Here is a 27,032-nt window from a genome sequence, read left to right on the forward strand (position 1 = left end):
TCTTGGACACAAGAGGAATGTAAGGTCACAGCGTTCCCTACCCAGGATGGAGCAAACCATTCTGTTTAGGGGGGAAGGGAGTTGTAACTATAAAATATTCTGAGTTTCTAGTGAGTAGGGATATGTTTTAGTTACCATTCTATTATTTAGTAGAAGGTATTACTAGAGTGTATGTGCCTTGGTTCTGCTTTATCTCCCCCTGTACTTATGAAGTCATTTCTTTTTCCTGGAACCTCCCTTTAAGCCGCCCTGGACTTTTGAGCCTTTGTTCACGCTGGTAAACAAGCTGTGTATATATAGGGCTTGGCTGTAGACTGCAGGGCAGAGCAGTGTGCAGACGATCAAGGGCAGAGTAAGATATTGCATTTCAATAATTTATTATTTTTTGTAATCTGTGCCCAAAGCTCCTGCCGCCCCTCACTCATCTCTGCTATGCCGCTTCTCTTCTCACTATAACATGTTTTCTTAAAATCGGAGACAAACTCTTTGGTGAAGCATTGTTTGTGCATTGTGATGACTCATCCCAGGAGTTGTTCCAAATGCCAAACTCTTCCCTGCTACAACTTTCAATTCTAGCTTTGTTGCATCTTGCAAAAACACAGCTCTGCTACATATGGCAAACTGCTACAATGTGTTGCCTATGGTAAACTCAGCTTTGCTACATCTGGCAAACGCAGTTCTGCTTGGTCTGTAAAGGTAGGCAGCCAGTCGCTTTACCTGTAGCGGGGGGGGGGATGTTCTGCAAATTGATGGACTGTCTACAATTTTGGCATCTGGACAAACTATTGGCATTAAAATTAAGTGTAAATTTATAAAAAATAAATTAAAAAAAGGATTAGAAGATTATTGAGATTAGATGTGACTAGAATACAAATTTTCACGTCAAATTATAGTATGGGCAAAAAGTGACACTGTCTCGGTGCCTCAATGTATAACACTATACTTTATGCACTGTATGGCTATATTATGTGGACACTATATGGCGGTGTGAATGGTAAGGAAACGGACCTAGCCTGCACTGGTAGAATTGCAGGTAGAATTTTTAGTTGAGTAACATATAAACAGCTGAATAAAGATATCCCCCTAATTAATCATATGGCAGATGCATATAACGGCGTGGGCATCCAGTTGCAGAAAGTTTCAGTCCCACTGAACATAATGGGCAAACATGATGTGAACGTAGCCTTAGTCAAACATTACAGTCACTAATGGGGTTGTCTCCTATTTTTTCTATAGCCACCTGATGTCATAGAGGTCTGCACTGTTCTATTGTTACACTCCCTTACAATTCAGATTCATATCTATTTCAGGGTCTACGGGAATCTGGATGACCACCTCTGTTGTCACTGTAGTAGTGGCCATTAGTGGTTGTCACCCAGGTTTTAGAATATTAATGAAGATTAGATAGATCTCACGTGGTTATATTTTACTATTTAAAGGGGTTTTCCAGGACTTTTATATCAATGACATTGACCTATTCTTAGGATCTTGGGTGAAACTACCAGGGTAGCAGGCATAGCAGCTGCCATGGGCCCAACAACTAAGGGGGCCTATTTCCACTCAGACAGAAGGTGCCATGAAGAATGTAATACCACCCCATTCTAGGTTTTACTATGGAGTCTCTTGGTTTCTTCTTCTGTTTGTATTATGCCTTTGTGCTACATAATTTGTTTGCATTTTTTGTGCTGTGACATCATATGTGCCTCATACTTGAACGTGACATTGCTGTTCATATAATGCCAGTCACTGTACTGTGACATCAATGTCTTTATTATCTCTGTACTGTGACATCACTTTGTGTATTATGCCAATATTGTGGCATCACTATAAGCATTATCCCTGTAGTGTGACATCACTGTGTACATTACCCCTGTACTGTGACATCACCATGTGCATTATTCTTGTACTGTGACATCATGCTGTACATTACCCCTGTACTGTGACATCACTGTGTACATTATCCCTGTACTGTGACATCACCATGTGCATTATTCTTGTACTGTGACATCATGCTGTACATTACCCCTGTACTGTGATAACATTGTGTACATTATCCCTGTAGTGTGACATCACTGTGTACATTACCCCTGTGCTGTGACATCACCATGTGCATTATTCTTGTACTGTGACATCATGCTGTACATTACCCCTGTACTGTGACATCACTATGTGCCTTAGCCCTGTGCATTTGGGAGACCAATCATAAGTGTTTCTGACATGTTGCTTGAAGCGGTCATGGTGGAATGGGGCCCCGTTAAAAGTTTTGCTATGGGGCCTGATGGTTACTTATTACTCCCCTGCTTAGGAAAGGTCATCAATATCAGGTCGGTGGGGGTCTGACCTCTGACTTCTTTGCCGATTAACTGATTGGAGAGCACAAAGCTGACCAGAACCAGGCACTATACTTTGTTACTGCAGCTCTTTTCCCTATTCACTAGAACTGAGCTGCAGTAACCAGGCGCTGCCGCTGCATAGGGTGCTGAGCTGTGCCTGGTTCTGGAGTGCTGCATGCTCTGCAATCCACTGATCAGTGAGTTTTATGTCGGGGTAAAACCTGAATTCTATCAGAAGTAAAACCTATAATCCAGGATTAGCTGGTGTGAATTATCAGCCAAAAGTGACTGGCGAGCCATCTGCTTGTGTCGTTGGGTTGTTCACATAATTCTGTAGGATTTTGTTAGCTGTTTGCCTAGTAAAGCAGTGATGCAGAACCAGGAGAGGTCTCACTGTTTAAAGAAGGCCTCTTGCTCTCCTGATATAATGACAAATTACATAAGACTTATATTACTCATGCAATGCAACAGTTCTCTAGTATCTTTGCTTAGAGCTCCGTGTTGCCCTGTCAATCTGTTATTCCTCCTGGAAATGTATGAACTACTATGAGAATCGTCATTTGTGTCTTTTCCGTTGAGCAAATCTAATACTGTATTTGTTATCTTGCAGGTGAAGCCCAACCATGTGGAGAGGCTTTGCTCTTGCCCTGGCTCTCTGTCTACTCCCTTGGGGAGGGGCAGAGAGCCAGGGGCACCATACACTGTGCAAAAAGCCTCCAGACTGGAAGATTGGAACCCAGAATCCCATGTTGGATTCAGAAGGATCAGTCACAGTTGTGGCACTCCTGTCACCAAGCTGATTCTTGTGCCTTCTGCAGGCTACCAGGTAAGATCAAGCTTGATCTCCTTCGTGGGGTTGTCCCAGTTCCACTTTTTTTTTTTGGGAGGGGGGGGGGGGGAGAACAGACTGTAGGGACAATAAAAACAATGAAAATAAAAAACTTAAACTCACCTTCTGGAGCTCTCTCTAATCCAGTGCCGCCACAACACTCCATACCCGCTGCCATTCTACAGCCATGATGCAGCGGCGGTGCTGGATGGGAGGGAGCCTGAGAAGGTAAGTTACTTAAACTGCCTTCCTGCAGTTTTCCCCCAAAACTGGAATTCAGACAACCCCTTTAAGTCACTTACATATGCACATTATTATTTATTTTAAAGCAGTACTGTACATATGCAAAGGGTTTACAGCATACATAATATTATGCCAAAATAAGCACAATAAACATGAAATGACTGATACACTGGTACAGAGAGAGAGAAGACCATGTCCGCAAGGGCTTACAGCCTCCAAGGGCATCTAAGGCTCTTCTTCCTATCCTTTCCAGTAAGATACCAGATTCTTCATCACATTGTTTATGATCAGTTCTTATTTATTGTCACTTCACATTTTTATAACCTTTTACATTGCACAGTGCAGTATCTTGGACAACCCCTTTAGACAAGCAGATCTTTCTTGTATAAAGTATCTGGTAGACACCTGGTATTAAGTTTTTTCTGAGATTTTTTTTTTTACCACTGTTTTAGTTTGGAAGAACTGCGGCTGAAACTGGAGAATGAAAGCTACATGAACGTGTCCTTCATTGTGGTCAATCACCAAGGGGAAGATGCCCGAGCAAAATACAATGATCTGAAAATCCGGGTCTCTGAGAATATTCCAGTGTATCAACAAGAAGAGGGCCAGGCGGACATCTGGAGCCTGCTGAAAGGAGACAGAAATGATTTTTTAATTTATGACAGGTATTAAAGCCTATCCATACACTCTCTCCCCCAGGCCTCCTTCCATGCCAGAGGTGTAACTTGACCAGCATGCACTTTCTATAATACTGGTGTCTTCTTATACGGCACAAGGGTCTTTGAGCCCCCTCAGGCATGGAAATATGCTGGCCAAATTGCTGCAGAAATGAAATTCAGCCTCAGATCTCTGAAACATCCATGTAGGATTTGCCTGAGAAAATTTGCCCCCTGCAAACGTATACTTGAGCTGTGTTCAAGTGCCGTCATAGTTTCCATTAAAACAACGGACACCTAGGCAAAATCCAAGTGGTCTCCAATGTAATTCAACAACTAACAGATTGATCAGCGCTTGTTTAACCAGTTTAAGACCAGGCAATTTACCCCCTTCCTAACCAGCCACATTGTCTGTTTTTTGAGTACATGCATCTTGGAAAGCCACTTTTTTTCCGTTCAGTTATACAAATCATTTTTATACCTTTTTTTTCAGGTGATACATAGGATACAATTTTTATGTAATCTTTATTTTATTTTTTTTTGTTTTTAATTTTTTTTATAACCAAGAAAATGTAAATAAAAGTCTATATTTAAAAATATTTTTTAATTTTATTGTTAAAAGCGAAAAGTGCACCTGATTTTTATTTATTTTTGTCTCCTTTCCATGATGGCCATTTTGAGGTATGTGATATATGCATTATGGTCACCAGGGGCAGGGCCAGAAGCTGCGGTGTGGCATGTGGCTGCATTTTTTTATAATAATTTTTTATTTTGTTGCCCCTATACAAGACCTTTTGGGGACATTTAACATAACTTTTCTTTTTGCAATTTATTGCTGATTTCTCCTGTAACTGGGACTGACACGGTAGCCCCAGTTACAGGGGGAATACAGCCCCTAAGGGCTCGTTCACACGTGTGAAGCCCGTGCTGTGGACCGCAAATTGCGGTCCGCAATGCACGGGCACCGACCGAATGGGTCCGCAATTCCTCCGTTCCGCAAAAAGATAGAGCATGTTTTATCTTTTTGCGGTCCGGAGGAACGGAACCCCAGGAAGCACTCCGTAGTGCTTCCGTAGTGTTCCGTTCCGAAACTCCAGATTTGCTGACCCATTGAAGTAAATGGGTCCACATCCGTGATGCGGAATGCCCACGGAACGGTGCCCGTGTATTGCGGATCCACAAATGCTTTCCGCAGTACAGCAATGGGCAGCACACGTTCGTGTGAACGAGCCCTAAGGAGGTTGTACAGGACTGTTCAACTTCACTGCAGAGCTGACCTGGGTCTGCTAAGACCCAGCAGCTCATGCAGAGTCCCATCCCCCTGGCAGTAACATGATTGCTGTGACAGGAGTAGGAAGCAGCATCACTGCTTCCTGATCTCTATACACAGTGCTTGTTGAGTACTGTGCATAGAGAAAATAGCCTTCTCTATGGGGAGCCCTGCTGTTACTGACAGTGGGCTCCCCGCTCCCATAGCTGCACAACGACAGCTCTGCCAACAACAATGATTTTTAAGCCTCCATAAAAAATGCGATCACACAATAAATTAGCTGTTGGCTAATTGCTGCTGTGTTTACATGGGCTAATGATTGGAAACGAGCGTTCTTATCAATGCTCAATTATCAGCCTACTTAAAAGGGCCTTTACTTGTATATAATATATAATCATTACCAGAGAACAATTTTCATCCGGATCAGTTGTGCTGTTATTTTTTTATTTGACGCCTGTCGCTTTCATGCTTTTCACGTTTACCATTTATCACAATTCAAGAATTCTGCCTTGATCACAGCAGGTAACAGATAGCGAAGTCCGTAATACATTCATATAATACAAAGCAATTCTGCCCGGCAGATGGTTATGGAGGGATTGTGGGTAATTCTGAAGAACACTGTGCCTTTCATAGACTTGCTATCCTCTTTTACTACCAATTATGTGAACAATGTAACATGAGATGAAAGTCCACGGATCTGACCGGGAGAATATATTAGCTGAACGCTGCTCCGTCATCTTAAACTATGGAATATTTATTTTAATAAAATATGTAATTGAAATCTCAGAAAGGACCATCCAGAGCTATTATTACCGCTGGCAGCTTCCCCGATTCAGAAAAGTGTATACTGTAGAATTAAGTAACCTTACTAACTTTGAACAGATCATTATATTGTATGGAGAGATATGCAGACCACTATTGCCTGCCGATTCTGTGACTTAGAAGAACAGAAGACTTGGAAGAGATAACCAATTGCTTCATTGATTAAAAAGTATAGGAAGTGAGAACACATTCAGTGCTGGAATTATTTCATATTGCGTGGTAATTGTTATTAGGCATATCAGGTCCTTTTGATGTTGAGGTAAATAATTTACTGTGTATTTGACCATCATCTAAAGTATATTTCCTATCTCATATTAAAGGAGATAACCAGTTTTCCTCATCACTTGGCCACAATGGAGAGCATTTACAAGGAGCGCCTCTTTCTCTGGAGGACCTGTCCTGGCCTACATTACTTAGATGGTCTATTGATTTGAATGGGAACTGTGTAGTGATTGATATTCCCCTGTGGTGGCGCTGTAGGGAAATTGAACACTCACTGCTAAGTTTCATGGTAGATCACAGCTGGTCACTGGAGTTCCCTGCAAGGGGGGGACACTGTGTGATAACTTTATGGTTCTAACACGTAGTTCAAAGCAGAGAGCCCCTTTAATAGAAGAAAATGTTTATCGCTTTCCCTTTCAGGTGTGGACGACTGGTGAAACACATTTTGCTTCCTTTTTCATTCTTGGAATTCAACTATGTTGAAAATGCAATAAAGCAGGTGTACTGTGGCAGCACTTGTGGAGAATGCAAATATGAGGTAATTTGGACATTTTTGTGAAAGTGCATTATAAAGTTTACTCTTTTTGCTGCATGCACAATGTGTAGAGAAATTGTGTACATGAATGAGATAGTTATATATGAAAACACATACTAAATGCTGCTGCTTATGCTAATTAGGATATGGACATTAATTGGGCCTATGAATGTAAATCTTTATCCACACCAGACCCCAAAAAGACATAATTTGCCCTAAAAATTGCAAATTGTGCAAGAATTTTTTTTTTCAAATTTTGCTCCTTGCTCCACCAGGAGAGGTGTGGATGAAAACTTTTAGACAGATTTATTAATAATGAAAGCCAGACTATGACACACATTTTGAAACAAATCTACACCTACTGCTGACAGTAGGCAAAATTAATGGAAGACGAATAATTCTAATAAAGATTGTTCTCCACCCCCTCCTTGTGACATGCCCTTGTATATCATCGGTCGGAGCTTGTTATTGAGCCAGCATCACCATGTGTAACAGGACTCTAAGTTGGTAAGCTTGAATTCCATGCAAAAAGCTAAAGTGTTTTACTCTGGCAGCGTTTAACCTGGCAGCATTGTTTTAAGCAGCCCAGGAGTTGGTGTAGGAAATACCCAAAATGCCAACTACTGGTCACCACATATATCACATGTACAGTATAGATAGCATGGTCAGTTATTTACAATGGAGGTGTAGAGCACAGGGTATTGGTACAGGAGTTTTAATGACAGCTTTTAAGATGGAATCATATTGACCCATGTCCATTTTAGTAAGACTTATAAAAGAGCAAGATCTAATAATTGCATTTCTTTGCACATTGTGTTACTAGAATTAATCATAACCTGCATTATTCTAGACTCCCAATGATGTGTGCAAGAAAGAAGAAGAGATACCAACACAGGCAAAAACTGATGAAGACCAAGAAGAGGCACCCAAGCATCTCCACCATCATCGTGGGCATAACCATCACAAGGAGAAAGAGACTGCAGCAGAAGATTCTAACAGGCCAAATGTCCATGTTCACAAAAAGCACCACCACCGCCACCACAAGGTAGAGGATTGCCAAACCCCTCTTGATAGGGTAGCAGAACGTAATGAGCCAGAGGGTAGGGTGGAAGGTGCACCTGATAGGGCAGTTGCCCCGAACAGTGATACAGAGGGCCAAGCTTTAGAAAATAAGCTCTGAAAGAAGCTTAAGAGCTGACGAAAGCGGTACCTTTGAGATTGGCAACAGAAGTCAGGGAAGGTTTCAAACAGCTGATGCTGACATTGCAGACGTCTGTCCTTTGAGACAGCACAAAATGGAGTCACCTGACAGTGTAAGGAGGTTCTACCAGCTTCATGTCAGTGACATGAGCTGTTGTCAGAAAACATGACAGAATCCTGACAGTGACGTCAGCCTCCAGCTGCATGACGAAAAGCAAGTGCAGGCCAGCCTGATTCCAAGCTCCCCTCAGTAACTAAGCACCGCATTGCATGAGAATGATCAAAAGAGACAGAAAACTGACAGTGACAGGAATACCGCGTTGCCTGAGAATGATCGAAGGAAACAGGAAACTGACAGTGACAGCAACAGTGCAAGGTTCACGAGTAAGCTGCTAAGTAGACACCTCAATGCCTCTGCCGTGCATCTCCACTCATAAGGCCAGATATCATTTGTCATCTATAAAACACTGACACTGTAATGTGACCTCCACAGAAGAGTGACCATTTTAATGCCAAAAGAAATGTAGGATTCTAGAGCAGAGTTGGGCAATCTTCAGATCTTTGAGAACATCAGATTTAGCAAGGTTTGTTAGATCTCAGAGTGCTTTGGTGATCCCAAGGTTGCCCAGGCCTGATTTAGGGGGATGCATAGGCTATTATACGATTCCTGTTTCCTAAGATCACAATGGTTAACTTGATTTCTGCTCCAGAGTTAGACAATGGGCTGCAGTGCAGTTTGTTGCTTGACCCTTAAGCATTAAGCAGGTTAACCTTGAGGACATCTGTGCTGTAGGAACTTTTGAATGCAGCTCAAGTATTTAGCCTCTCTTGTTCAACTCCTTAGTTTTTGGTTGCATCCATGAAGGCTGAAGCATAAACTACAAAATAGGGGCTTTTGTCTGATGCCCGCAACCATGACTGGACGAAGAGCTAGGGAAGAAACCAAACTTTTTGAGTCCTATTTTTTATATGTATATTTTTTTTGTCTGTAGTAAGCTTGAGACTCGTAACTCTAGAGAGTTTTACTTTTTGATCTTTCTATCCAACCAAACAAACATCAACCATTAAGCTACACTTCTCATTTTCAATTTTCTAACTTGTGCAAGAGTAGAATGTATAGATTAAGGCTGACGTTTTGAGATATTAGAAGTATTTGTTGAGTAACCGGCTTTGATAGCAGATGTTGTAAATTAATGATGGTTTACAGGTAAATGATCACCTTGTGAACTTGACCAAACCTTTATAGCAATACTATGAAGCAGGAATGTTGTATGTTTTTCACGAAGATGTCTGATGTCTTAAAACAAATGCAATAAAAGATTAATGCACATCGGTGTCCTTGTTCTTAGTTTGTATGTACAGGAAGTGCAGAGGTTTGACCACAAGAAACCCTGCCAAAGCTAACAAAATTGGGACTCAGATCCTTTGTTTCCAACAAGCCCATTTCTTTCAACTGAGAATGCAGATTCCAAAATGACTTCTGTGAAGGAATGCATTACACTTCTACTCTGGACGGAGCCATAGAGATGCATTAACTGTGCTTCCGTATGACCCAGAACTTATATGATGGCATGCTCCATCAGACTCTTTCTTAAAAGTATTGGTTTATTAGGGGAAAATACTGTATATTTCCATACACCTGTACGGCAGCATACAGAGGCTAAAAATAATCACCACCTCGGAGCCTATTTACAGAATATAGCAATGGCTTCAATGCCTTTAAATATGTTAGACTTATAGTAGAGTACAGGCCTGTTGAGGAGACTCATATTTTGCCTACTGTAGTTTAGATTTTTGACTGGTCATCATTTAAAACTGCTTTAAATCTGTCTAGTACTCTAGTAAAATATTTTGGCTGGAGGCTTTAAAAGGGTTGTCTGATTTCGGGAGGAAACCGTAAAAGCCTCAAGATAAACCTGCAATAAAAATCGGTGAGTACTTATCTGGCAGATCCCATGCTTCTGTCAGGTGCACTATTTACCCAGCTGTAGCTGTGTTGTCACGTAAACAACATGTGACCACTGCAGCCAATCGCTGGCCTCAAAGGTGAACCCAAAAGGGCCAGTGATTGGCTGCGTCAACCATGGGTTGTTGATGTGACAAAACCAATGCAGCTGGTTAGGCAGAGCCCTGCTGGGAAAACCCAAGTGGCAGCATGGACTCTGTCAAGTACTTACCAGATCTTTATTGCAGGCAGATCCCGAAGGTTATCTGGTTTCCTCCTGAAACTGGACAACCTCTAAGATAGAGATTTATTTAGATGGTCCCTTTGTTTTGTAGAACCCCCTTAAGAGGACATGTCCCATCCTCCAACAATGGTGGTCTTCTTTTACTGGCTCTAGCCAGCGCTGTTTGTTATCACTAGGTCCAGTCTCGTCTCTGAGCAAACGATGGCAGCAGTTAAGACTCCCAATATGCTTGTGAAACCATGCACTGTCAAGGGGGCTTGATTCTCAACAGGGAGTGAACCAGAGCTGTTGTCCACACTGAATGCATGAACTCAATAGCATATCGAGTGCTGTAACTACCTCCATTGATTGCTCGGGAACAGGAGTGGGCCTAGAAAAGAAAAACTTCTGAAGAATCTGTGGAGCAGCAGCTGCAGCCACATAATGGCAGCTGACATTGCTGGAGGAAGTGACAGGTCTCAGGTGCTCTTTATGCTCAAAGTTCTTCTAGATAACCTGATCATGAAGGGATTGTTAGTTCTGAGCATTAAATCATAAAAAAATTTATTCCAATTTCCGTGGGCTTACTAATGCTGTAAACAGCTGTTGTTAACTTTTGTATGGAAATCTTATTCAAACCACTGGAACTAAGTGAACATTTTATAAATGCATCTTTAGAAGAGGCAACAATATCCAACTACTTAAGGTTCTTCAGAAACGTTTCCTCTTCAGCCGGGAGTCTGATCCGCAGCTGAGCCTTCTTTCTAAGTCTTTAATAGTGTTGCGGAGACTTTCAATTTCCTTGTTCTTTTCTTCTTGCAAATGCTGTAATTTCTTTAAGACAGAAACAGATGCAACATAATCATTAATGATATTTCACACACGTGAGTCATACCTGTCTGAACATTTCACAGCCCTGTATATTATTTCTTCTCATTATTTTAATGTTGTAACACCGATAGGCACAAATTGTCTAATGCCATGGGCTCCACCCATCTAGCAGGCAATACCCAGTGTTCATATGGCTGAACACTCGTTTGTGCTCTTCTCAAGAAGAAGCACTCTGCAGCCTTCGCCTTTTCAGTCCTTGGCTCTCCACTATGAAGGTGAGCACTGCTGTTGCTAGTAGGAGCCAGAAAAAGAGTACAGCTGTACAAGTAGGGGTGAAGAGCAGATTGGAGATTACTGCTGCACCAAGTGTTGAGAGGGTGTGATGGTGTCTATTCTGTCTGGGGACTGGGTTACGTGTAAGTCCAGGTTTAGATAATCATTGATTAAAATTGCACATCTGTCATACCTGCCTGCACATTTAACAGCCTTGCATTTTATTTCTGCTCATTATTGTAATGCTCTAATGCCTATAGGCACATAGGGGGAAATTTATTAATAATTATACACCAATTTTTAGTGTATATCTGTAGCAGTTTTGGTCACAAAATGGGATTTCCAGCAGAGTATGCAACTGCTTCCTCATCCACACTACGTACACCAGTTCTAAAAAAAAGGGGGCGCGACGTAGGCAGGGATTGGAGCGGGCCGGCTCGCCAATCTCATTTATCTTTTTTTAACTCCTGTTTTAGGCCAGCACCTCTACATAACTAAGGCGCATCAAGCGCTGGGTTATTAAGACCGCTGTCTAAAACGCCGGTCTTAATAAATGACCCCAATACTGTCTTTTTCCCTGGACTCCTTCAATCTGGTAGGCAATATCCAAAGACACATATAGCTAAACATTTGCTTGAGCCTCTCTCCAGACCAAGCACCCTCTGTAGCCTTACCCTTGTCAATCCCTGGGTGTCCCTCTTTCTGTCCCACATACTTTAGCACCTAAGGGGTTGTCTCACTTCAGTAAATGGCATTTATCATGTAGAAGAAGTTAATACAAGGCACTTACTAATGTATTGTGACTGTCCATATTGCCTCCTTTTCCGGCTGGATTCATTTTTCCATCACATTATATACTGCTCGTTTCCAGGGGTTACGACCACAGCTGAAGGACAGATATGTGGTCATGGCCACCAGAGATGCCGGTGCTTTTTCCTACAGTGTACAAGCACGACCACTGCTGCTGGATTGTAGGGTGGAAATGAGCAGTGGATATAGTGATGGAAAAATTAATCAAGCCAGCAAAGGAGACAATATGGACAATCGCAATACATTAGTAAGTGCCTTGTATAAACTTTCTCTACATGATAAATGCTATCTCCTGAAGTGACACGACCCCTTTAAGCTCATTCTCACATTGCTTAATTACCAGATGAAAGCACAAACTTTACATGTGATTACCGGTATTAGTACATTTAAAGGCTAGTTCCGCTGGCTGTCATTGGATCCGGCATTGCCAGATTCAACAGATCACCGCTGGATCCCTATCCCGCTACACTGTTGCTTTCCGCCATAAATGGCAGGTTTTGTCCGGACAAATACCGCTACATATAGCGTTTTGTTGTTCTTTTTTTTTTTCAATTCTGTTTATTTGAAGCAGATTCACAAAATACAAGGCAAAGGTCATGATCCCACATAACATACATTAAGCACGCTTTCTCCCCCTTGCTTCTGAAGGAAGTCAGGGAGTCACATATAGTAACTTTAAGGATCATGAGTTTAATATACATGAATCTGACTGCATTTTTTATTTTTAATTCAAAAGTGTTAGGAGACAGAAATAATAAAAGAAAAGAAAGGGAAGAGGGGGTAAGGGAGAGAGATATAGGGGGGGGGGGAGGGAGGCAGGCCTATACTGCCAGGGGTCCCAGAGTATTACTTAGAGAATGCTTTAAGATACCATGTAGTGTACTGAAAGGGTTTTTAACCAATTCTCTAACTTCTACCATACTGTAGTGTGCCAAAACAAAAGTGCGCCACTTATTAAAGAATTTGGAAGCTGAACTTTCTTTGTGCCTAGATGCTTCAATCCTTTCATATCCTAAAAGTACTTTCAATTCAGAAATCACAGCAGGAATGTCCGGCATGGAATCTGTGAGCCATCTCTGGAGCGTTTTGTTGTTCTGCTGACAGCCGCCATTTATGTCGGATCATCTCTAATGGAGATGTGAATGTAGCCTATTCATTGGCAAGTTTCCCCCTTTAGTTGGTATCCTCCCCCAGACACTCCTATTGGCACAAGCTTTGAGTGGCTATAGGTAAAACCCGGCTTGTATTTATGTCCTACGCCCAAATTAAATATCATTGCAGGTATACACCAAACATACAGTATATGGAACTTGCAGCAAATGCCCATGTCTACTGTGAAGATGGTGAATGCTCAAGAACATTTTGGGTGCCCTCACAGGCTGTGGACTTTTCTGCAATGAAATCGGCCACATAAATACGTCCCCTATTTTAGCCTATGGAGATGAAAAGTGTCAATACCTGCGTTCTGTTCCGCTTCAGAATATTAGTTCCCTAGCGGAACACAACACAAATAATGTTTCGCTGCGATTTTCATGATGTTGAATGTCTCCATTTATTTTAATGAAGATGCAATCCGCACAGAAATCCACAACATAATTCACAAAGAACCTATCCGACCTGTACCACCGCAGAAAAATCTGCAAGGAAAATCCGCAGCATGAACCCTAACCAGAGCAACACTTTGTAAAAAAAATTCCGCACGCGTTGAGGGCGCCCTGATGCTGACACAAAGCTGGCAGCAAAACAGCAGACGTGTCCATGAGTTTCTAGCAATAATTAACCAGTCCAGTGCTATAAGAAAACATGTTGACTTTATCTTGAAAGTCATTAAAATCGTGAAAAACCAAACACTGATTTGAGGACACCCTGACATCTGACAGATATTTTACAAAAGGTTAGAGTGTGAAATTGTGGTCTCAAAGGAACATTTCTTGAAAAATCAGTAAATATATAGTCCTCTTCTATCACATGTGGATTTTCCTTGGTTACATCTGTTTCTTCCACAGCAGTCCAAAGTCCTTTGGTGTGTACACCTGGCATATAGAGTGGGAAGATCTGTATACTTTACAGCTGCAAACTGGATGTGTTACAGATGTCTGCATACTGCACTTTTTTTTCGGGATGCCGTTGTATTGGAATGAGTAGTTGTCCTTTTTGATACAATTGGAAAAAGTATGCTGATACACAAGGACTAAAGGACACTTTTTTTTTTGCATTAGTGCATCCCATTATAGGCTGTGGATACATCTGGTGTATACAGCAAGAGATTTTTTCTGCAATGTACTACAGGTGCATAAGTATAACCTTAAAGGGAATGTGTGATCAGAAAATGACCTATTATTATATTAATATATATATATATATTTTTCCATATCAGTATATTTTAAAAAAATGTAATTTGCTATTCTGTAATTTTCACACTGGCCTCTAGGGCTAATTAGAGGTCAAGATTGCCTGTTCAGTACAGGTAACATTTTCTGTAGCAATTATCATCACCACAGGCAGAATTACAATGACAAGTATATAGATAACCACCATTCACTATAGGTGATCTCACAGCTTATCTACTTCCTCCTGAAATCTGCACAGGTCACAGAACATGCCTAGAAAGCTGTCCCATATAAGTAAATGGGGTCTCCTCCTGTCCACTGTGTTTGTGCCCTAGTGTGAAAACTGCAAGATGGAAAATTAAAAATAACACACAAAAATAAAATGGGTTTGGCATACAAAGTCAGACTGATTTAAACAATAGGCTATTTTCTGATGGCACATTCTCTTTGATAGGGAGCCTTCTGTGACTACTGAGGGAAGAAGCAGAGCACATTGCTGTGCCTCTAGAAGAGGGAGACGGCTGGCTCTCCGGTATGAGAATGAGCACTGCTGTAACTAGTTGGAGGCAGAAGGAGAGTATTGCGGTATAACTTGGGGTAAAACGTAGTTTGGAGGATATGTTGAGGGATAGTGTGGCTCTGTCTGTTTTAGCTGGGGAGCAGGGCCGGCTCCAGGTTCACGTGGGCCCTTGGGTGATAAATCTCAGTGGGCCCCCTTGTGGCATTTGTCAAATGTCACCGCGGCATCTGAGAGTGTTAAAAAAACAGAAGCGCGGGATTCCTGCTCAGACGTGCCTTCCCCCAGCAGAGATCAGGGAAAGCACCCTGTTCTAAAAATGAGCAGCAGCCTGTACTAAGCTTCCAGGCTCATTATTAGTATATCCCAGTTCAGGCCACTAAACTGTGATATAGTGATTTCTATACAGAATAATGGAGCAATTTTCATTATTCTGTATAAGTTGCAATCTGATGAAAAGTAATTAAGTAAAAAAAGGAAGTTTTGAAAATATAAAATAAAAATAAACAAAAAAATAATAAAATTATGGGCATCGTCACATGCGAAAACACCCATACTATTAAAATATTTTAAAAAAGCCCATATGGTGAAGGATGTAACAGAAAAAAAAAAAAAGGCTGAATTGACGTTTTTTTTATTACTTTATCTCCCAAGAAAATTGAATCAAAAGTGATCAAGTCATACACACCCCAAAATGGTATTGTCAAAAAGACAGATTTCCCTCAAATGAGCCCCCACACATCTCCGTAGACATAACTATAAAAAAAGTTCTGGGGGTCACCGGGAGCAGGGGTTCTGTTAGGTTTGCCACCTTTCCCAACAAAAAATAATAGTTACACAAATTAAAAAGGTTGGAGTGTCTATTTAAGTTTTATTTAGCCTCTATTTTTTAAATGATTATGCTGGGATTTGAACTCACAGCCTTCTACATTAAAGTCAAGAACCTTAACCACTGGGCTATAGAGCTTAATAGCAACCTGCTGTAACTATATTATGGCTAAAAACCTCAGTAGAGGTTTCCCACATATTATGCATTCATATATATCAGAGGTATGATTTTATATATTTTTTTTAGTAAGTACACATTTAGTTTGTGCCATACATTTTTTTACAATTACAAAAAAAAAAATATACTTCTGCTATATAGGAATACCTAATACATGAGAAACTACTATGAGGTTTTTCTGTTAAAGCTTAGCATTGAGTTCAATAGCTCAGTGGTTAAGGTTTTTGCCTTTAATGTAGAAGATTGTGAGTTCAAATCCCAGCAGGAACATTTTAGAAGAAAGGGTAATAAGACTTAATACACAGGTTGTCCCCAAGCATACTGACAATGCTTGGGGATACCCTCTTCCTGGTCATAGCACTGATTCCATATATGGACATATCCATATATGGAGTCAGAGCAGGGACTCCTAAGCCAGGAAGAGTCCGGGTGCTGACGCAGGCAGTGCTGGGGAGTGTTACATGTAGGGGCTGATTCACATGACTCCCTTGACCTGAACTGACTGCGTTATAGTGTTTCATGATACAGTCAGTTCATATGTGGTCAGGGATCTATTGTACCGTACTATACATGATGATGTGAGTACAGTACAATAGACTCACAGGGAGAGGTAATACAAAAGTTGTCTCTTTATTCTCTATATGTAAATCTAGTCAGGCTCGGACTGGTGAATCCCTGATGGGCTCCTGAGCAAGGTTGGGCCCCCTGTCCGCCACTCCTTGCATAAGTGCCACACTGCACTACATGCAAGTAGGCAGCTAACAGCATATCAAATAGCCTATCAATAATTAGTTACACATACCTAAAAGCACTCATTTATCTCAATGATAAAACCTTTCCTAAAGGTTCCTAAACACTCTGGGCAAAAATGAAAAATCAGCCATCACTTGGCGGTGGTTCACTTCTAAAGAGTTAATGTTCTAATGTACTATGGTTTATTGCTAAATGGCTAATGTACATTGTGTATGCACTTCCCTTGATAACAATAGCTAATGTGACTTTACTATTCAATCTGTATTTCAAAAGGCTGTATATGGGTGGGAATTAGTTAACGAGTGATAGTTGCTAGGTGGTGGGCTGGTCCCACTCCTGCCAGTTAGTGGCCCTGGTTTCCCTTATTTTAAACAGATGGTCACTTCCCAGTGAAAACCATAAAGCATAAAGAAAAAAAGTTTTAGTGCAATTATTAAAATGTAAGCAAAATGTAAGGTTTTTACTGCCAATCCAAGCACCTACTGTATCTTAGGCTGCTATCACACAGCCAGTGTTTGGTCAGTGATTTCCATCAGTGATTGTGAGCCAAAACCAGGTGCAGAACAGGTGCAATCTTTAAGTTGTACCTTATTTCTGTGCAGCCTCCAATCCTGTTTGTTTGGCTCACAATGGCTACATGCACACGAACGTTGTTTATTTCCGTGTCCTTTCCGTGTGCTGTCCGCATCAGTATGTCCGATCCATAGCCCCGCAAAAAAAAAAATAGAACATGTCCTATTCTTGTCCGTTTAAGGCATTGTTACAATGGATCCGCAAAATAAAAACGGATTGCATGTAGCCAATCACTGATAAAAAACTCTGACCAAACACTGTCTGTGTGAAAGCATCTTTAGGTTATACGTACATGGTGCCTATTACACAGAGAACAGATTTTTGTGCAGGAAATTCCACAGCATAAGGCCTCATGCACACGACAGTTGTTTTTCTCGGCCTCCGTTCCGTTTTTTTTTGCGGATAGGATGGGGACCCATTCGATTCAATGGATCAGCAAAAAAATGCTGATAGTTCATCCGTTTGTGTTCCGCGTCCGTTGTCCGTGTTTCCCTTCAGCAAAAAAATTGTGCATGTCCTACTTTTTTCACATTTGCGGACAAGGATAGGCATTTATTACAAGGGATCTGTGGGAAAAAAACGAATCCTCCAAAAAAAACGGATGCCGCATGGCGGACGCAAAAAACAACTGTCGTGTACATGTAGCCTAAGGGTACATTCACATGGCCGTGGTGATGCTGTGCCCATGTTCCCGACCACGGGCACCGGCCATGTGAGCTCCGCATTGCAGTACAGAACTGTTGACTTTAATGGGTCTGCGATCCTCATGAAACATGTTCTATCTTTTGTGGCGCTGAGGCTCGGACCCCGATGTCAACAGAAGCACACAGAAGCCCTTTTGTTGGCTTCCGGGTCCAAGCCTCTGCAGCACATAGAATACGATATGTGATATCTTTTGCTGTATCTTGCGTCAATGGGTCCGCAAAGCGATGTGGAGTTTACATGGCTACTGCCCGTGTTTTGAAGACCCGAGGTTTGTGGTCCGCACCATGGCCATGTGAATGTACCCTAACTCAGTACTAGCTAAGTAAATGCGATTTACAAAATCTCATGCAAAAGGTATGACATTTTCCACTAGGCAAAATGAACCTGTGATGCAGATTTTGAAATCCACAGCATTTGAATTATTTGTGCCACTTTGCAATGCAAAGGGGAAGATGTAGAGCAATTCCGTGTCAAAATCTTTGATAAAATCCACAAGTAACACTTGAATTTTGGGGCGGACTTGGTGTGGAAACCCAGCAAAAACCTCATGAAAATATGTGTAGAAAGTTAGCATAAACTACATTGCCATGTTCATATGCCCTCATTCCTTATTCACACCAATCCTGATGTAGACTGACGTCTGATGACACATCTCATGTTAGTAAAACGCTGCCACCCAGTGGTCACAATATCAAAAACAACACATATCAAATTATAAAAAACATAACTTCTACTTCAGTTTCCCGTTAATCAGAATAATTTATTGCTTGTCATTTATGACTCGCCCAGATCCTTTGAAAGGATTGCAACATATCATTTTCCAAAGAATATTTTAATGAAGTTAATACCGAGTTTATATTTTAATGAAACGTTAACATTGGTGATCTGTAATGGATTTATTATGGAGAGTTGCTATAATAAATCATGCAGCATTTAAAGAACAAAGAGTTGTCGCCGCAGCAAAATAAAGATGGTTGTTGGTGCAGCAGGTTATAATTAGGCTTTATTTTGTAGCTAGCACAAGCTCTGCAAGGATAGAACAAAGGATCCAAACCAGACCACAGACTTTTTCATCGTCTCTGAATAAGTCCAGATCCACACAACATAAGGGAAAGATTACTAGCATCTAGCCGTATTAATATGTCAAATTAGAGCGTAAAGTATACAAACATATTGTAGGACAGGCTCTAATAAACCTAGACATCTGTGCCAAACCTTTTTAAAGGGGTTGTCTCACTTCAGCAAATGGCATTTGTCATGTACAGAAAGTTAATAAGTTAATACAAGGCACTTACTAATGTATCGTAATTGTCCATACAGCTTCCTTTGCTGGTTTCATTCATTTGTCTATTTCATTATATTCTGCTCAATTCACAGGGTTATAGCCCCACAGTTCCATCCACCAGAGAGTCCGATGCTTTTTCCTATAGTTTGGAAGCACGACCACCGCTGCTAGATTACAGGGTGGTCGTAACCCCTGGAAACAAGCAGTGTATAATGTGACGGAAAAATGAATCCAGCCAGCAAAGGAGGCAATATGGACAATCGCAGTACATTAGTAAGTGTCTTGTATTAACTTTCTCTACATTAATGCCACTTGCTGAAGTGAGACAACCCCTTTAAGTTCCCTTTCGTCCTAACCAGCAGCACAAGTGTGGATTTGCCCCTGTGAAGCTGGTCAGGACAGGCAGAATTTTATTGAACAAAAAATTTCTGCCAAGTATCTCATTAATTAATTAATTGATGCCCACCCCTATATAACCCGCCCCTTGTCTGGACGGGGTCGCTTTTTTTCTGTCCTGTGGACTGGAAATGGACAGGCTGAACTCCTTCTAGGAGTTCCCCTTGTAGGGTTAATCGTATATTTATGTCTTGTAGGTGACAATTTCTGTCTTATTTTTTTCAGGTGCCAGTGCCTGCTGCTGCAGGCGGAGAATCCCGGGCAGGACATAGGATGACTGTCCGCATCAAGTTGCCCCCCCCTTCCCCCTCCACGTGGTTATAGCTGGGCAGCGTCCGGTCCTGCTGTGCGCTTCCTCCGCCATCTCGCGAGACCGGAAGTGCGTCACCCGCATCACTTCCCGGTCTCCGGAAAAAAATAAAAATAAAGCTCCGTTCCGTGCGCAGTTGAAATAAAAGTTAAGGAGGCAGCGTCCTCTTGGTTTCTCGTTGCCCTCAGCTAGGTGGCGAGAGGGTGTTGCGTTGGGGGGCCTTGAAATTTATGTAGATCAAACAAAAAAAAATTGTTTTACTTATTTATTCCTAAGCGAGTCTACTCACAAGCAAAGACATCTTGCTTGTTCCAACTGTAGCACCCCCTTACCTGATGGATATGAATTCCACTGTTGCCCAGGCTGTCGACCTCGACCGGCGAATCCAGAGCGTACTGTGGTGGAGATGTTCTCCTGGATGAAGGAATTTATGGATACCTCCATCGCAGAGATAAAAGGCGCAGTCTCTAACAAGAGACCTAGACAGGCCTCTCCGGGGCCTGTCCCGATGACCAAGGACGGTGTGTCCATTGAAGATAATTCTTCCTCTGAAGAGGAGGACTCGACCTTTCTCTTTCCGGCCGAAAAGACTCAAAGGTTATTACGCTCCATCAGGTCAAGGGACCAGGATGTTGAGCATGGGGAAGCTCCGCAATCCACCTCTAGGGGGCCAAGGGCCTTTAAAGTGGACGAGTCTCTGAAAAAACGAATGGCCATAGAATGGAAACACCCGGAGAAAGGTCCGGTTCTGACAAAAAGATTAAAATTAATGTTTCCCCTGCAGGAAGAAGATTCGCAGGGTTGGTTTCCGCCTCCTAAAATAGATATGGCAATATCCAAACTCTCTAGGAGAAGCTTAGTTCCCTCTGACGATGGCAGTAACTTAAAGGGCTTCTGTCACCCCACTAAACTCTTTTTTTTTTTGGGGGTACTTATAATCCCTATACTGCGATTTATCCATACATAATGTAATTAATCATTTTGGTTCAGTAGATACGGCAAAAAATGTACTTTTAGAATATGCAAATTACCTGTCTACCAGCAAGTAGCCGCCCTACTTGCTGGTAGCAGCCGCATCCTCCTCTCATAAAGACGCCCCCTCCTCATGTTGATTGACAGGGCCAGCGGACGCGCTCGTTCTCTGCTGGCCCTGTCTGCACTCAAAATCTGGCGCCGGCGCCGTACCTGTCTTGAGTCGGCGCAGGCGCACTGAGGGGAGGACGCTCGCTCGGCCGCTCCTTCCTCAGTGCGCCTGCGTCGGGTGTAGATGTGACGTCACCAGCACAGGCGCATTGAGGATGGAGCGGCCGAGCGAGCGTCCTCCCCTCAGTGCGCCTGCGCCGACTCAAGACAGGTACGTTGCCGGCGCCAGATTTTGAATGCAGACAGGGCCAGCAGAGAACGAGCGCGTCCGCTGGCCCTGTCAATCAACATGAGGAGGGGGCGTCTTTATCAGAGGAGTAAGCGGCTACTACCAGCAAGTAGCCGCCCTACTTGCTGGTAGACAGGTAATTTGCATATTATAAAAGTAAGTTTTTTGCAGTATCTACTGAACCAAAATGATTAATTACATTATGTATGGATAAATCGCAGTATAGGGATTATAAGTACCCAAAATAAAAAAAAAGAGTTTAGTGGGGTGACAGAAGCCCTTTAACCACCTCAGCCCCCAGTGCTTAAACACCCTGAAAGACCAGGCCACTTTTTACACTTCTGACCTACACTACTTTCACCGTTTATTGCTCGGTCATGCAACTTACCACCCAAATGAATTTTACCTCCTTTTCTTCTCACTAATAGAGCTTTCATTTGGTGGTATTTCATTGCTGCTGACATTTTTACTTTTTTTGTTATTAATCGAAAATTTTACGATTTTTTTTTGCAAAAAAATGACATTTTTCACTTTCAGTTGTAAAATTTTGCAAAAAAAACGACATCCATATATAAATTTTGCTCTAAATTTATTGTTCTACATGTCTTTGATAAAAAAAAATGTTTGGGTAAAAAAAAAATGGTTTGGGTAAAAGTTATAGCGTTTACAAACTATGTACAAAAATGTGAATTTCCGCTTTTTGAAGCAGCTCTGACTTTCTGAGCACCTGTCATGTTTCCTGAGGTTCTACAATGGCCAGACAGTACAAACACCCCACAAATGACCCCATTTCGGAAAGTAAACACCCTAAGGTATTCGCTGATGGGCATAGTGAGTTCATAGAACTTTTTATTTTTTGTCACAAGTTAGCGGAAAATGATGATTTTTTTCTTTTTTTTTTTTTTTCTTACAAAGTCTCATATTCCACTAACTTGTGACAAAAAATAAAAACTTCCATGAACTCACTATGCCCATCACGAAATACTTGGGGTCTCTTCTTTCCAAAATGGGTCACTTGTGGGGTAGTTATACTGCCCTGGCATTCTAGGGGCCCAAATGTGTGGTAAGGAGTTTGAAATCAAATTCTGTAAAAAATGACCTGTGAAATCCGAAAGGTGCTCTTTGGAATATGGGCCCCTTTGCCCACCTAGGCTGCAAAAAAGTGTCATACATCTGGTATCTCTGTACTCAGGAGAAGGTGGGGAATGTGTTTTGGGGTGTCATTTTACATATACCCATGCTGGGTGAGAGAAATATCTTGGCAAAATACAACTTTTCCCATTTTTTTATACAAAGTTGGCATTTGACCAAGATATTTATCTCACCCAGCATGGGTATATGTAAAAAGACACCCCAAAACACATTCCTCAACTTCTCCTGAATACAGAGATACCAGATGTGTGACACTTTTTTGCAGCCTAGGTGGGCAAAGGGGCCCATATTCCAATCAGCACCTTTCGGATTTCACAGGTCATTTTTTACAGAATTTGATTTCAAACTCCTTACCACACATTTGGGCCCCTAGAATGCCAGGGCAGTATAACTACCCCACAAGTGACCCCATTTTGGAAAGAAGACACCCCAAGGTATTCCGTGAGGGGCATGGCGAGTTCCTAGAATTTTTTATTTTTTGTCGCAAGTTAGTGGAAAATGCTGATTTTTTATTTTTTTTATTTTTTCATACAAAGTCTCATATTCCACTAACTTATGACAAAAAATAAAAACTTCCATGAACTCACTATGCCCATCAGCGAATACCTTGGGGTCTCTTCTTTCCAAAATGGGGTCACTTGTGGGGTAGTTATACTGCCCTGGCATTCTAGGGCCCAAATGTGTGGTAAGGAGTTTGAAATCAAATTCTGTAAAAAATGACGAGTGAAATCCGAAAGGTGCTCTTTGGAATGTGGGCCCCTTTGCCCACCTAGGCTGCAAAAAAGTGTCACACATCTGGTATCTCCGTATTCAGTAGAAGTTGGGGAATGTGTTTTGGGGTGTCTTTTTACATATACCCATGCTGGGTGAGATAAATATCTTGGTCAAATGCCAACTTTGTATAAAAAAATGGGAAAAGTTGTCTTTTGCCAGATATTTCTCTCACCCAGCATGGGTATATGTAAAATGACACCCCAAAACACATTCCCCACCTTCTCCTGAGTACGGAGATACCAGATGTGTGACACTTTTTTGCAGCCTAGGTGGGCAAAGGGGCCCATATTCCAAAGAGCACCTTTCGGATTTCACTCGTCATTTTTTACAGAATTTGATTTCAAACTCCTTACCACACATTTGGGCCCCTAGAATGCCAGGGCAGTATAACTACCCCACAAGTGACCCCATTTTGGAAAGAAGAGACCCCAAGGTATTCGCTGATGGGCATAGTGAGTTCATGGAAGTTTTTATTTTTTGTCACAAGTTAGTGGAATATGAGACTTTGTATGAAAAAATAAAAATAAAAAAAAAATCATCATTTTCCACTAACTTGTGACAAAAAATAAAAAATTCTAGGAACTCACCATGCCCCTCACGGATACCTTGGGGTGTCTTCTTTCCAAAATGGGGTCACTTGTGGGGTAGTTATACTGCCCTGGCATTTTCCAGGGGCCCTAATGTGTGGTAAGTAGGTAAATGACCAGTGAAATCCGAAAGGTGCTCTTTGGAATGTGGGCCCCTTTGCCCACCTAGGCTGCAAAAAAGTGTCACACATCTGGTATCGCCGTATTCAGGAGACGTTGGGGAATGTGTTTTGGGGTGTCTTTTTACATATACCCATGCTGGGTGAGAGAAATATCTTGGCAAAAGACAACTTTTTCCATTTTTTTATACAAAGTTGGCATTTGACCAAGATATTTATCTCACCCAGCATGGGTATATGTAAAATGGACACCCCAAAACACATTGCCCAACTTCTCCTGAGTACGGCGATACCAGATGTGTGACACTTTTTTGCAGCCTAGATGCGCAAAGGGGCCCAAATTCCTTTTAGGAGGGCATTTTTAGACATTTGGATACCAGACTTCTTCTCACGCTTTGGGGCCCCTAGAATGCCAGGGCAGTATAAATACCCCACATGTGACCCCATTTTGGAAAGAAGACACCCCAAGGTATTCAATGAGGGGCATGGCGAGTTCATAGAAATTTTTTTTTTTTGGCACAAGTTAGCGGAAATGATATTTTTTATTTTTTTCTCACAAAGTCTCCCGTTCCGCTAACTTGGGACAAAAATTTCAATCTTTCATGGACTCAATATGCCCCTCACGGAATACCTGGGGGTGTCTTCTTTCCGAAATGGGGTCACATGTGGGGTATTTATACTGCCCTGGCATTCTAGGGGCCCTAAAGCGTGAGAAGAAGTCTGGAATATAAATGTCTAAAAAATTTTACGCATTTGGATTCCGTGAGGGGTATGGCGAGTTCATGTGAGATTTTATTTTTTGTCACAAGTTAGTGGAATATGTGACTTTGTAAGAAAAAAATAAAATTCCGCTAACTTGGGCCAAAAAAAAGACTGAATGCAGCCTTACAGGGGGGGGGGGATCAATGACAGGGGGGTGATCAATGACAGGGGGGGTGATCAGGGAGTCTATATGGGGTGATCACCCAACTGTCATTGATCACCCCCCTGTAAGGCTGCATTCAGACGTCCGTATGATTTTTACGGATCCGATCAGTCTATCAGTGGATCCGTAAAAATCATGCGGACATCTGAATGGAGCTTTACAGGGGGGTGATCAATGACAGAGGGGTAATCAATGACAGGGGGGTGATCAGGGAGTCTATATGGGGTGATCACCTCCGTCATTGATCACTCCCCTGTAAGGCTGCATTCAGACGTCCGTATGATTTTTACGGATCCGATCAGTCTATCAGTGGATCCGTAAAAATCATGCGGACATCTGAATGGAGCTTTACAGGGGGGTGATCAATGACAGAGGGGTAATCAATGACAGGGGGGTGATCAGGGAGTCTATATGGGGTGATCACCACAGTCATTGATCACTCCCCTGTAAGGCTGCATTCAGACGTCCGTATGATTTTTACGGATCCGATCAGTCTATCAGTGGATCCGTAAAAATCATGCGGACATCTGAATGGAGCTTTACAGGGGGGTGATCAATGACAGAGGGGTAATCAATGACAGGGGGGTGATCAGGGAGTCTATATGGGGTGATCACCACAGTCATTGATCACGCCCCTGTAAGGCTGCATTCAGACGTCCGTATGATTTTTACGGATCCGATCAGTCTATCAGTGGATCCGTAAAAATCATGCGGACATCTGAATGGAGCTTTACAGGGGGGTGATCAATGACAGGGGGGTAATCAATGACAGGGGGGTGATCAGGGAGTCTATATGGGGTGATCACCACAGTCATTGATCACTCCCCTGTAAGGCTCCATTCAGACGTCCGTATGATTTTTACGGATCCGATCAGTCTATCAGTGGATCCGTAAAAATCATGCGGACATCTGAATGGAGCTTTACAGGGGGGTGATCAATGACAGAGGGGTAATCAATGACAGGGGGGTGATCAGGGAGTCTATATGGGGTGATCACCACAGTCATTGATCACTCCCCTGTAAGGCTGCATTCAGACGTCCGTATGATTTTTACGGATCCGATCAGTCTATCAGTGGATCCGTAAAAATCATGCGGACATCTGAATGGAGCTTTACAGGGGGGTGATCAATGACAGGGGGGTGATCAGGGAGTCTATATGGGGTGATCACCTCCGTCATTGATCACTCCCCTGTAAGGCTGCATTCAGACGTCCGTATGATTTTTACGGATCCGATCAGTCTATCAGTGGATCCGTAAAAATCATGCGGACATCTGAATGGAGCTTTACAGGGGGGTGATCAATGACAGGGGGGTAATCAATGACAGGGGGGTGATCAGGGAGTATATCAGGGATGATCAAGGGCTAATAAGGGGTTAATAAGTGACGGGGGGGGGTGTAGTGTAGTGGTGCTTGGTGCAACATATTACTGAGCTGCCTGTGTCCTCTGGTGGTCGATCCAAACAAAGGGGACCACCAGAGGACCAGGTAGCAGGTATATTAGACGCTGTTATCAAAACAGCGTCTAATATACCTGTTAGGGGTTAAAAAAATCACATCTCCAGCCTGCCAGCGAACGATCGCCGCTGGCAGGCTGGAGATCCACTCGCTTACCTTCCGATCCTGTGAACGCGCGCGCCTGTGTGCGCGCGTTCACAGGAAATCTCGCGTCTCGCGAGAGGACGCACCGGCGCGTCCACCCAGAACAACAGGACCGCCGCAAAGACGCAATCCTGCGTACGGCGGTCCTGAGGAGGTTAAAAGACCCCCTAGACAGACGAGCAGAATGCTCGCTCAGACACAATTACTCTGCTGCAGCCGCCTCTGCCTCTGTGGCTATAGCCTGCAGTGAGGTCTCAAATTTTGTCCGCGCCCGCACACTCAGAATCCAGTCTGATCTGGATTCTGGAGTTGCCAGAGACGATATTCTGGACCAGTTCAAGACCCTTTTGCTAGGGATAGATTTTTTGTCTGATGCATCCCAGCGGCAACTAAAATTAGCTGCCAAATCTATGGCACTTTCTTCGGCCAGCAGAC

General features: G+C 42.4%; 2 protein-coding genes across 2 annotated transcripts in view; one reads left to right on the forward strand and one right to left on the reverse strand.

Annotated features, from left to right (window-relative positions):
• Positions 1-215: 215 nt before the first annotated feature.
• On the forward strand, positions 216-9,440 carry LOC120992364 (selenoprotein P). The gene is made up of 5 exons (XM_040421295.1): positions 216-352; positions 2,944-3,159; positions 3,858-4,070; positions 6,796-6,913; positions 7,761-9,440. The coding sequence occupies exons 2-5, from the start codon at positions 2,957-2,959 to the stop codon at positions 8,088-8,090; spliced, it is 864 nt and encodes a 287-aa protein (XP_040277229.1). The 5' UTR covers positions 216-352; positions 2,944-2,956; the 3' UTR covers positions 8,091-9,440.
• A 1,549-nt stretch (positions 9,441-10,989) lies between these two features.
• CCDC152 (coiled-coil domain containing 152) overlaps positions 10,990-27,032 on the reverse strand; it is a 47,637-nt gene continuing 31,594 nt past the window's right edge. The window contains exon 12 of the mRNA XM_040419622.1: positions 10,990-11,112. Coding sequence (XP_040275556.1) covers positions 10,990-11,112 — 123 coding nt within the window. The remainder of the gene's footprint in view (positions 11,113-27,032) is intronic.

The sequence above is a fragment of the Bufo bufo genome, chromosome 2, assembly GCF_905171765.1.
Source record: "Bufo bufo chromosome 2, aBufBuf1.1, whole genome shotgun sequence".
Taxonomy (NCBI): domain Eukaryota; kingdom Metazoa; phylum Chordata; class Amphibia; order Anura; family Bufonidae; genus Bufo; species Bufo bufo.